We start from the raw sequence: 12442 nt of genomic DNA, 5'->3' as shown, positions 1-12442 counted from the left end.
CTGTCAGATATAGGGTTGGTGAGGATCCTTTCCCAATCTGTAGGCTGATGTTTTGTTCCAACGACAGTGTCCTTTAATGGTGGTGGAGAACTCTGAAAGAAAAACTAATCAGGATGACTCAGGGACATCGTGGTGGTTACAACTCAAGATGGCTGCCAGAAGTCAAACTGGATCTACATAGTTATCAGTTTTAGGCAGGGACAGAGGGAGACATTGTTTCCACTTCGGAATTGCCAGGAAGAATGTTTATAGGACAGTCCTTGTCATATGGACGCGACTGTTGTAGTGTGGCCTGAAGCACGAGATGGCTATCTGTAGTCAACCTTCCTTCATCTAGTCCCTCTGTCACTGTGTCATGCAGACAAGCCTGGAGCCCCACGAGGAGGCACGATGGGGAAGGACAGACTGCACCCTATGAAGGAAGCTGATGGGGGAGGAGTCGAGGGAGCAGATACTACCTTATTTGGGTCTTTTACAGAGGGTCTAGCCAACTTGTTTGCATGTTGACTAAGCCATATTCACAGTTCTCTTGCCTGAAGTCTGGAGCAGGATCCTTATGTTCAGCCAGTGTAGGTTTTTGTCAGTATGGCAAGGATGTCCCTTATGCATGTTCTGGTTAGGTTAGGCTCACATCTCTGCCACTCCTGCCTTGGTCCTACTAAATTTGGATCTGCCTTTTAACAGGATCCCCAGGTGATTTTTGCACACACCAAAGTTTGAGCAATAGACTTTTGGTTGGGTGTGGATGTGTGGGGGGGTGTAGTACCTGGACAGAGGCCAAGGAGGACATCAGGTGTCTTGCTGTATCACTTTCTGCCCTATTCCTTTGAAGCAAAGGTCTCTCACCTTGAACCTGACACTAGGCTGGGAGATGGACCGCTGCATGGGTAGTACAAGCTCATGTGGCCACACCCATCTTTTTATGTGGGCGCTAGCATCTGAACTTAAGTACGCATCGCATGCTTGTGCGTAGATTTATGCTCTGCTCTCCCTCCATCTGTGTGCTGCCTATGGTTCGATCGGTACCTTCTAAATCAGTCCTCTTCATTTTCCATAGCTTCCATGGATTTGGTCTAGTGTACTCTTGGTGCAATCTTAATTCTGACTATAGGCTATTTTAAATGCTGGGTGAGTAAAACTCATCTCGATCAACTGGGATGGAGTTCTCTCCAGTTTGTCCATAGCTCCATAAGAACCCACTCCACTGGTCTACATCGGTGATTGGTCCTACTGACTGGAGCTTCTTGAAGGAAGACGTGTGTATGAGCGATGCTCATATATGTACAGCCATGCCTGGGCCTGAAAGAGATCACAGAATTTAGTTTGGCCATTGAACCACAAAGAAAAATATTTCAGAAGACACCAAAAAGCATATCAAGTGACTCTTCTGTTTCCAACAAGAGCCTGAAAATGTTATGTCAGGAATAGCCAGTGGTATAGAGAGTAATGTCACACTCAATGAATCTCATAGATCTTTTATGTGTCCTACTTTCAATTCTGGATTTTCTTTCTTACGTAAGGGCCAAAAGTAAATGTTTCTCCACTCGATTAATTTTATAGATTAAGTAAATCTTAATTTATATGTAGTCTGTAGTTAATAAATAAAACTTTATGTTTAAGTTTTACATTAAGACTATTTTGAAAAAGAATTCATATGATTTTCATGCTGCCCATTATGTAAGGTACAAATTATACTAGGCACACATATTTAAACATTTATTAAAATCTATGTATGTAACAGTAAATTTATAGCTTAATTAAATTAAGCTATATCACTTAATTAAATTAAGATATACACTGAAGATATCTTACATTCACTTCTCTCAACCCTAGTTCTGTTGCTTTTGAGGTCTGTGGCCATGACACCCGTCATGGCCATAACTGTGTTTGAGGATCTCATGAGAAAGTTTCTGAGGAAAGCACAGCCCACAAAAGCCAGCATCAGTTACCTCTGCATACTGTTGGAGCCAGGTACTTTTGATTCAGTTACATTACTTTTCACTCATTATATATTTTTATGCTACTAATGACTTTCTAAAGTTGACAATCTATTGTACCCATTGTTACAGATGAGGTCCAGGGAGCACATCGTTAGGGATTGAAGTTGGTAGAAGGAAGCAACTATGTTTGAAAGTATTGTCTATTGAGGGGCAGACAAAGAGATGAATCAGAGAAAGATTTGACAGAATGAGTCAGAGATAGTACTCTCATGAAAAGCACAGGAAAAAGAGATGACTTAAGAGAGCAGCACAGATAGTAGAGAAGAAAGAAGACAGACGGTACAGGAAGACAGGCAGACAGAAGAGAGTGCAGTACAAGAAAACAGTAGGGTTCATAGAGCCAGTACAGTTGAGTTTGGGCAGTTCAGTTAGTGGAGTTCAGAGGCAGTTTTCCAGCAGAGCCATTCAGTGAGAAGCTGAGAGAAACCAGGTTGAATCAGTCAGCTTGGATAGGAGTTTGAGCCAGAACAGCTAAATTGAATCAGTCAGCTAGAATTCAGAAAGAGCTGGGAAGGGTGATCTTATTTAGCAGTAAGCCTCAGAGATGACAATTACCTCAGGTGAATAAAAGTTACATTTAAATTTGGTGCCCCATGTGATTGGAGAAGAAGAAAGCCCACCAATGTTGCGAAAAGAAGAGGACTTCTGACAGAAACATCACAGAGAATAGGAGAATACAAGATACAGTTACATTGATAGAATAATGCTCTTGTTCTTAAGGACTTGAAAACAAAACAAAACAAACAAACAAAACAAACAAACAAACAAAAAAAAACTTTGCAAACCGAAGCCAAGATTCCTGTGAAGACCTTGTAGTGGTGGGACCACTCATGTCTTGAGGAGTGAGAAAAATAAGGAAAAGGTATAGATACACTGCAGCATAAGGCAAGGGAGAGAACTGGCCTTGTGTACCCTGTACTATTGCAAGATACTGTGTGTGCATTATCTTGCAATAACGGAAAGGTCCTTCTATGCTTGTCACTAATGTTCACCTCAGAATAGCTCCAGAAGGACAAAAAAAAAAAAAAAAAAAAAAAAAAAGACATTATATTAGTGCCCAGTGTGATAACATGACTCAGTAAGTATTCCGATGACAATTATTTCTCTTTGTCAGTAATACTTAGTGCAAGCTCAAGTTAATTTATGTACCAGTGAACTATTATTATAAATGTAGTAACCTATTAACAACTGTTGCAGGTATGGGCACGCATGTGTTTAGAATCTGTTTTCGTCAAATCCTTTCAAAGGAATGCTGTTTGGTTCCTAAGTGTGCGCCCAATGCGATTCAGCTTCTACCCTGGGTTAGTTTTGTAACTGTGCAAAGTAGAAGCCCCTGAAATTGGAAGAGAAGGAACAGTAGGCTGAAATGATGCTAGCTGCATCCCCTACCCCATTTTTGTTGTTCTTTTTGCTTCATTGCTTGTCCAGAAAATGGATCATGAGGAAGTGGCATTCCCTGCATCTTCTCTTTCAAACTTAAGTCTTCGAATTTAAGAATCCTTAACTGAGGTCTTGATTGGTTTCTCCTGTGTTTCTTCCCTGTGTAATGTGGGGGTGTGTGTGTGGGTGTGTATGTGTGTGTAAGAGTTGGACAAGGCATGGGAAGGTTTCTTTACAACTGACGTTCTGGGATCCTATTTTAAATGGAGGAAATCAAGGCTTGGGTGAATTCCCAGGCTCCTGGGCAGTAGAAGGGCTCTTTGGAGTCAGAGTATCCAACTGTTGCCCCAACCTAAGGGAGCAGTTACATTAAAGATGTTAAATTTTAGTTCACAGTTGCTGGGGCTAGAATTTGAGCTTGTTTAAGAACTACAAGCATTCTTTCTAATCTACCTTTGGACCTGTGTAGGGGTTGCCTTGCAGATGTTTGGGAAGGAAACTCCAGAGTGATGTCTGAGTCCATTTCTGGGGCAGTATGTATCTGGTTAACTATTTCATCTTTGAGGATTGCTGTTGGCCTGGCTGAAGGTCTCTCTCACTAGAGAGGTCGTTGCTCTTCCCCCTCCTTTGTTGGGAAAGCGTCTCTCCCAGTTGAGCTTGGCTGTAACACCGGCAGGTTGGAAGTTCTTCACAGTATCCTTGGCATTGGAGACTTTGTATACCTTCACCCCAGCCCAAGGTTCCTGATACTTAATGTGGACACTCGTGGGCATGGAAACGGTAAATAAGAAACAAGCCAAACATCACAAACAAGATAGGCAACACTTCATTGCAGCTACTGTTCTTTAGCAGCTGGGAGCCAGGGCTGATGAGAGAGTTGGTCAGGTTGCTCAGTAAACAGAGGAAGAGGCAAGCATTTCATTCGAATGTGTGAGTCTGGGACTTTCTGTTACTTATGGACATGAGTTCAGAACACACCTTCCTTCTCATTCACTAACACCCTAGCCTTGTATTTCGTAGATTCTCAGGCTGCAGTTGTCCCAGGAATTGCTGAGTTCTCCTTCCAGCTGGCACCGTTGCCCTGAACAGACATCCATGGTTACTGTAGGCCTTGTGAAGCACTTGCTTTGCTGCTGTTCTCCTGAGTCTGATGTTTCCAAATTTTCTGGTCACCAAAATACAGCATACCCACTCTCAAGTTATACCTTTTAACTGAGATTACTCTCCAGCCCCTTTTAGGTCAGGATGCCAAGATCACAGCTGTGAACCTCTGACTGCTCCCTCAGAACTTGGTTGACATTTCTGTTATTTGCAAAGAAAGAGGAACTATTAGGGTGCTATGGCATTCAACTTCAAACAAGCTTGATAGAAATCATAATTACCAAATATAACGCTGTACTTACTAGTCATTCATTACTTTCAACTATTTTCAGCTATTCCATATAGCAGCTCTTCGTTTCTCCCATAAAAACCCATATCTGACCAAAGACTGAGAAAGAAAAAGTGCAGGGTTTTTTTTTTTTTGTTTTGTTTTTTTTTGTTGTTGTTGTTGTTGTTTTTGTTTTTCTGTCTTGCCTGCAGTCATCTGGGGCAGAGATAATTGCGGACATAGGCCTTCACTGTTAATGCAAATGTGAAGGTTAAGCATGGAGGGAGTGCTTGCTCCTCCACACAGCACTTTTGTGGCTGCTGTTGTTATTGGTTTCGACAATAGAAACCTTTATTTTTATACGCCAAGATTCCTTTTACATACACAAAAGCCCCAAATTTACCTGAAGCAAATTGTTGATATTCTACGAAACAGCTGAATACAGGCAATTCACAAAGCAAGAAGTGAGGGTACCATGCCTTTTAAATTTATTTAAAATGTTTTGGTGTCTTAACTATTCATGAGCCTCCAACAGTAAGTTTTAACGTATGGACTATATTGATTGTATTGATAATCCAGTTCTGTTTTGTAGCCACGATTTGGGAGATAGGCAGAATTTGCAGAAGAATAAACTGTAGCTAAGGCTAGGGTTCTTCAAAATCCATCTTGCAATATTCATCCACTGGGGCTAGAGATGGGTGAAGGATGGGAACCCACATTTTAGTGAAGATTCTATTGTTCCTTATCATTCAGTTCCCTTTTCGTTGCCCTGTGGTGACTAACCATACCCAAATGACTCCGGGTTTTCCTAAGCTGCTTGAGTTTGTGAATTTGCATTTTCAGTGATCTCCTTTTTAAGCCTTCCTGTGATTTAGTCATTTTTTTTTCTTCTTTCAACTAACATGTCACTCATCAGGGTGACTCAGGAAAAAATAGATGAGAGTCACCCAACCCATGAATTTCTTGATTTTGAAACAGGTGTGTGTGTTGAGGGGAAGGTAAGGCAGAGCAGTTAGACGTTACTTGAAGTATTTGGAACAAGATAATAAGAAAATCTTAATATTTTATGAATGTTAGAGATCAAAGTCGTTGTTAAATCAGGCCTCCACACAGCGTGTGGTTTTCACATAGACATCTTAAGGCAAGATTTCAGAGAATCTATAACATCTCTTGTTTTGTTTTGTTTTGTTTTTTCCTTCTCTTAAAAGTTATAATTTATAACTAACCTATGATTTATTTCTGGAGTTTTCCATGCAATATTTTAAGACTTGAGCTTCATGTGGTTTACTGAAACTTTAGCAGACAAGGGGCCTAGGGCTGCTGGACATGCATAAAATCCTTGGATTAATGAGAATCACGAGGGGCCTTCCTAGCCAGAAGATGCATTTGGTTGCCAGGGGAACCAAGCAACCTTGTGATCCAAGGCATTCATTCCTAGGGAGGGGGAAAGAGTTGGTAAACCAATAGTCAATGATATAATCAATCATGCCTGCATAATGAAGCTTTCATAAAGAGCTGAGGTTTTAACACTTTCAGATAAATGAACCAATTGAGTTTTGGGAAAGAATGTGCCACAGGGCAGGGAAGTTCTGTACTCTTCTGACCTTCACAGGACTGTACATCATGTCCCCTGGCCATTTAACCCTTAACATTTGCTTCAGTTTTGGAATCTGTTTTGGCGGAAGAACTGAACCCAAAGAGAGGGGCACAGGAAACACTGCCTGTGCTTGTGGTTGGCACCTAAAGTAGCGCAGCTTTGCATTTAACCCGGCGGATCTGAAAATTTCTTAATAACGACCATGCCCTTGTGTGACTATAATTACAAAGCTCAAAACTTAAGGAGATCAGGATCAGAAACTTCATAAGAGGACTCTTGAGGCTGGGGAGACGGTCCAGAAGTAAAGGCATTTATTGCTTTTTCAGAAGACCTGAGTTCAGTTCTCCGAGTACACAAGGGGCAGCTCAGAACAGCCTGTAAGTCCAGCTCCGGGGATCTGGTGTCCTCTTCTGGCCTCTGTAGACACTGCACTCATGTGTAATGCCCCACACACATGCACGTGAGCATGCACACGCACACACACACACACACACACACACACACACACATAATTAAAAACAAAACTATAATATTTAAACAAATATACCTGTTGCAGTCTAAGAAGAGCTGCATAAACCAGTCAGACTCCGGTCTCAGTCAGATATGAATGGTTTCTTGAGTGAATGTACACCCAAGATTGCAATCAGGGACACAGTGGACTCAGGAGCCAAACTGTGACCTCGACCTGTTCTTAGGGCAGTCTCTTTATAGGAAAAGCAAGTGCAGAAGATGGGGCAGTAATATACTGTAATTCATTTTGGCCAACTAGACAATGAATTATCAGCTAACCTTTAAGCTGATTGATCCCAAGGGTAAGTGAGGTGGTGGTTAGGGTCTTCCAGAGCACAACCAGAACACAGCCAAGTGCAGAGAAAACATAGAGCAACCAGAGAGTAGCCAAGGATGGAGATAACAGAGCACGAGTTATGACACCACTGAGTCACAGGAAAACATAACAGACCGCTCCAGCAGGGTCTGTTAAGTGTCAGTGATGAATAACTACTTCTAGGAAGCAAGTTAACTTTTTAACTTAATTTCACCTTATAGACAAAATGGAAGCTGAATGTAAAAATGGCTACAACTGTGTCCGTTGCTACAAAGACCAGGCCTCAACAATACTCTTGATTTGATAGATTTAGGCATGTCATGACTTAGAAATAGCTGGAATAATGAAAAGCACTAGACAACATCAGTGCTCCAAAATGTGATGCCTGTCAAAGTAACAGTAAATTCGTTAGACTTGGTACTGTACACCTGTAGTCTCAAAACTACGGCAGCAAGACTGCATGGTGGAAACCACCTGGAATGCATTAGAGAGACTGTCTGAAAACAAAGCGAAAGGTTTTTTCCCATTAAAATCAAAAGAGCTGCATAAGCAGAGATGAATTTTCAGTAAAAAAAAAAAATTATCTTTTAAAAGATTTATTTATTTATTTACTCGTGTGTGTGCATGCAGGTGTCTGAGGAAGTGAGGGGAAGTTGGATCTCTTGGAACTGGAGTTACAGGCGGTGGTGAGACACTCCCATGTGGGTGCGGAGAACTGATCCTGGGTCCTCTGCAAGAGCAGCAAGTGTTCTTAGCCACTGAGCCATCTCTCCAGCCCCCCAAATTTATTTTTTAAAAGGACTTATGAGAAAAAAAAAATACACGTCAACTATAAAATAGGTAGCTGGTGTCTGCTTTGGACGGAGGATAAGGTGACCTGTGAAAAGAGTTCTCGTGGGTTGCAAAAGAGGATGACTTTGGGGACTGTGGGTCTTAGAGAATTTACTGAGCATGCAAGAAACCTGGACGTGCTATTCAATGCTCCAAAGGGAAAGGATGGAGAGAGGAAGAGAGGCAAGGTGGATAAGAAGTTAATGACGCTGACACTTCTTAGGTGAAGTGTCGTTACACCGGATATAACTGATGAGGAGGAAATAAAAACAGAATCTTCCGAGTGAAGAATATTATTTTTTATGTGTGCTTCCTAGTCACTATCTCTTGGATTTTGTAAGTCTAAACTTTGTAGACTTGGGAGAGATGGTCTAAGCAGCTTTTCTTGCCATTGAAATTTGCATTGTGTCAAATTATATGCAAGAGAGCTAAAAATGTCTCCTCTTTCTTCCCTGTTTTTTTTCTTAGGAATTGCCATAGGACTCTTGGTTCGAGGACACAGTGAGCTCTCAACTCTGGATAAATTCTACTTTGCGTTTCCTGGAGAAATTCTAATGAGGATGCTGAAGCTTGTCATTTTGCCATTGATTATATCCAGCATGATCACAGGTACCTTGTGTTCCCTGATTACTTAAGCAGTGCGTGAGAACCTGGGTTGTTCTTTACTGACTACGGAAAAATTAAAATGCACTAAGTGCATCATATAGGCGTGTGTGCACACGCACGTGCACAGAGCCCTTGTTTGAAAAGCAGAGTCCCTTGACTTGGAATGTGGTGGGATGCTCAGAATGGTATTGCTCTCTTGTCTCACTGTCTCTTTGACACTGATGATCAAAACAGTGGTTAACAAATGAAGCTCAAGCCTTTGTCTGTCCAACATGTGATATCTGTGAGCAAGATGCTGTTTTTAAACATACTTTGAATAAAACTCTACCTAGGGCACAGAATGGGGAAATGCATATTTGGCCAGGGAAATGCCAGCTTGTGGCTTCAGGAAAAATGCTGTTGTCCGTTTTGATCATATTTTCAGTAGCTAGCTCCTTTGGTTTCCAGTTCCAGCTCTCCTGCCCACTAACCTGGGCAGCTGCCCGGAGGGTGCTTCTCTTCCTGGCTTCTCACCCACTTCCACTCCTCCCCAGAGTTCAACATTAGTTAGGAACCTACCTGCCTTGCAAGCCTGCCATGGTGTCAGCAGCCAAGAGCTGTGGGAAAAGTTTCACTGGAGTTCGCGTCCTCGTCTAGGAGACTGGCACTTTGAAATCTTCACTTGGAAGATTTCTTCAATCTTCACTTGCATATGGAAACGGTTTTTCTCTTTCAGATAATTATATTTCAGAGTTCTTTCAAAGAGCAACGAACATGCTTTTGTAGAGATTAAGTTGGTTTGTTGTTATTATTTTTAATGCCATGTGTCTGGAGCTGGAATGTTGCTGTGTGCCCTCTGTGCCGCTTACACTGACTTGAATTCTGGCACCTGGTAAAATGTAGCATGATGTCTCTCACTAGCGTTATGGGCTTGAAAAGGCAAGGTTTATGTAACTATGCAATTAGGAGCCTTGACGTGTCCTCCTTCCAGAACTCTCTTCTACACTGTTATGGCAAAGCCTCGGTCTGTTGAGTCCTGACATTTTAGATGGGGGAGAGGGGGTTGCTGTCTTCATCAATTGCATTTTCTGAAAAGCTATCTCATTTGCCTAGTCCCAAGTGCCAAATTCCAGTCAGACCAGAGCTCCATGGGACCATTTTTCTTAAGTGCTCTTGGTGTTCTTGGCTTATTAGAAACCTAAAGAGAATATTTAATTATTTTTGTGTATATATTTAATATGTTTAAAAATTACCAGTTTCTTTTTTGTTTTTTAAAATTTTTAATGTATTTATTTATTTTATTAATTACAGTTTATTCACTTTTCCTCCCTCGTCCCCTCCCAATTCCACCTGCCCTCCCTCTTCTCCTCCTATGCCTGACCCCAGTCCACTGATAGGGGAGGTCCTCCTCCCCTTCCATCTGACCCTAGCCTATCAAGTCTCATCAGGACTGGCTGCTTTGTCTTCTGTGGCCTGGCCAGGCTACTTCCCCCTCAGGGAGGTGATCAAAGAGCAGGCCACTGAGTTCATGTCAGGGACAGTTCCTGTTCCTATTACTAGGGAACCCACTTAGAAACTGAGCTACCAGGGGCTACATCTGTGCAGGGGTTCTAGGTTATCTCTATAAATGGTCCTTGGCTGGAGTATCGGTCTCAGAAAAAAACCCTGGGCCCAGATTTTTTTCTCTCTCTCTTTGTGGAGCTCCTGCCCCCTCCAGGTCTTTCTATCTCCCCTTCTTTCATAAGATTCTTTGCACTCTGCCTAAAGTTTGGCTATGAGTCTCAGCATCTGCTTTGATACCCTGCAGGGTAGAGTCTTTCAGAGGCCCTCTGTGGTAGGCTCCTGTTCTGTTCCCTGTTTTCTCCATCTTCTGGGGTTTGTCCTGTTTGCCTTTCTGAATGAGGATTGATCATCTTACCCAGGATCCTCCTCCTTGTTTAGCTTCTTTAGGTGTACAGATTTTAGTATGTTTATCCTATCTTATAGGTCTAATATCCACTTATAAGTGAGTATATACCATGTGTGTCTTTCCGCTTCTGGGATACCTCACTCAGGATGATCTTTTCTAGGTCCCACCATTTACATGAAGCCAAAGCGGTAGTGGTGGTTAGAACAGAAGAGCCATCATTTGTCTCACATAATGTTTGCTTATTTAAATTGTTGAAAGCATTTAAAGTTTGGAAGATTTCTTCTAAATACCCAGATTTCTGGCATTTAAATAAAATCAAATCTGTAAACACTGGGCCCGTGTTTTGCCACATCAATAGTGTCCTGGAGCAAGGGACAGCCTTTCAGTTTAGCTGGTGCAAATGAATTGAGGACACCAAAGTCACCTTTTCTCCCTATTCTGTGACTTTCTCTTTACTGCCTCGCCCTTGTAAGCACTGCAGTTATAACTTAGAATTTTCTCCCTTTCGAAGTTTCTTAAACCAGTTCTTGTGCTCTTTTAGACAATATGAAGTCTTGGGCATCTCTCTCTCAAGAAAAATATTCACATTTGTACATCTATAGAATATTTTATATGCTTCTATACAAAACTTATAAGCCATGTAACATGGTTTGATTATTCTGGTTTATGGGAAAAGTAAAAAAATAATAATAATAATTAATTCAGAATAGACAGCAAAACCAGAATTCATATAGGAAGCCAAAGTTTAGAAGAAAAGGTAAAACTCTATGTATGAATTACCTCAATAATAGTGTCTGTATTGTTCTTGGCAGTCAATGGGTCATCAGATATTTGCAGGCTGGAAATGTTTTTGTGTAGCTTGGTCTTACAAATTATGTAGGGGAGTAATTTACAGCTCTTGGAGGCCATCAGTTGCCCAACCCCGCCCCAACAGAGCCGAGAGCTCTGCCCTGTATCTCTCCATGTTCCCATCACCACCCCCCAGGAGCTAGGGCAAACACGCTCCTCAGTCTTTTGATGTGAAACGATGAAATGTCAAAGATTTGAGGGACATCAGGGAAAGCAGGGCTGGCAGGGTGATGCCACATTTATGTTTCTAGTTGTTTGGTAAGTGGAGGAGAGTGTTAGCAGGAAAGTGGGGGCTTATTTATACCTTTTCTGTTACCGCATTAACTTAGACGCATTCTGGAAGGTAACAGAGATCATGTTCTGACATTTCCATCTATCCAGTGGTTCTTGACAGACTTTATCATAAAGCAGTATATTCACAGAGACCCTTTCCAAGACTCAGGTGTGGAATGCTCATGATAGGGCTGTCCGAATGATGATAAACAGTGTGAATGTATGTTGCTCAGGTGAGTTAGCACACGGTGACTGTTAAAGGCCTGCTAGGATACATACGAAATGGCCTATGAGAAAGTTCCCAGTGTAGCACAGAACAAAAGAAGAAAACAAATGACATAGCACAAAAGACATTGGGACAGCCTGGGCTTCATTATATTGTATTTGCATTTTTAAAAGTTGGCCCCAAACTGCACAATTAACAGCCTTTCTGTGAGGATAGAAATAAAATATGATCCATGTGCTTTCTCCACATTTTTGAGGTGAACATGTGCTATTTTTGTTACGAAGTTTCTTTGGTTTTTTTTTTTTTGCATTTTCTTTCCTGTAAGAAGGAAATCGGAGAGTGGATGTGTTCTCTGTGTGTTTCAGACTTTGCCCCTGCTGTCCCCTTGCTTCCTTCCATTCCCCAGGTCTTTTCCCTGCCAGTCATGCCATCCTGACCCTAGCATGCCAATGGAAAGCTCTGCAGTCATCTTTGCCTCTGCACCCAAAGTATGGGTTATTCCATTACAAAATCTTTTTTTCTGGAGCAATAGCCTAATCCATTCATGGTGTGTGTGTGTGTGTGTGTGTGTGTGTGTGTGTGTGTGTGTGTGTGTGT

At 41.7% G+C, this 12442-nt stretch overlaps 1 protein-coding gene across 2 annotated transcripts in view; it reads left to right on the top strand.

Moving 5' to 3' along the window:
• Slc1a1 (solute carrier family 1 member 1) overlaps positions 1-12442 on the top strand; it is a 72123-nt gene that overhangs the window by 28854 nt on the left and 30827 nt on the right. For both annotated transcript variants that reach the window (XM_055614008.1, XM_055614007.1), the window contains exon 2: positions 8472-8612. In XM_055614008.1, the coding sequence (XP_055469983.1) occupies positions 8472-8612 (141 nt within the window). The remainder of the gene's footprint in view (positions 1-8471; positions 8613-12442) is intronic.

The sequence above is a fragment of the Psammomys obesus genome, unplaced genomic scaffold (genome assembly GCF_907164565.1).
Source record: "Psammomys obesus unplaced genomic scaffold, mPsaObe1.curated_primary_1811, whole genome shotgun sequence".
Lineage (NCBI taxonomy): Eukaryota > Metazoa > Chordata > Mammalia > Rodentia > Muridae > Psammomys > Psammomys obesus.
The sequence above is the reverse complement of the archived record's forward strand: the minus strand, read 5'-3'. Positions and strand labels throughout refer to the sequence as shown.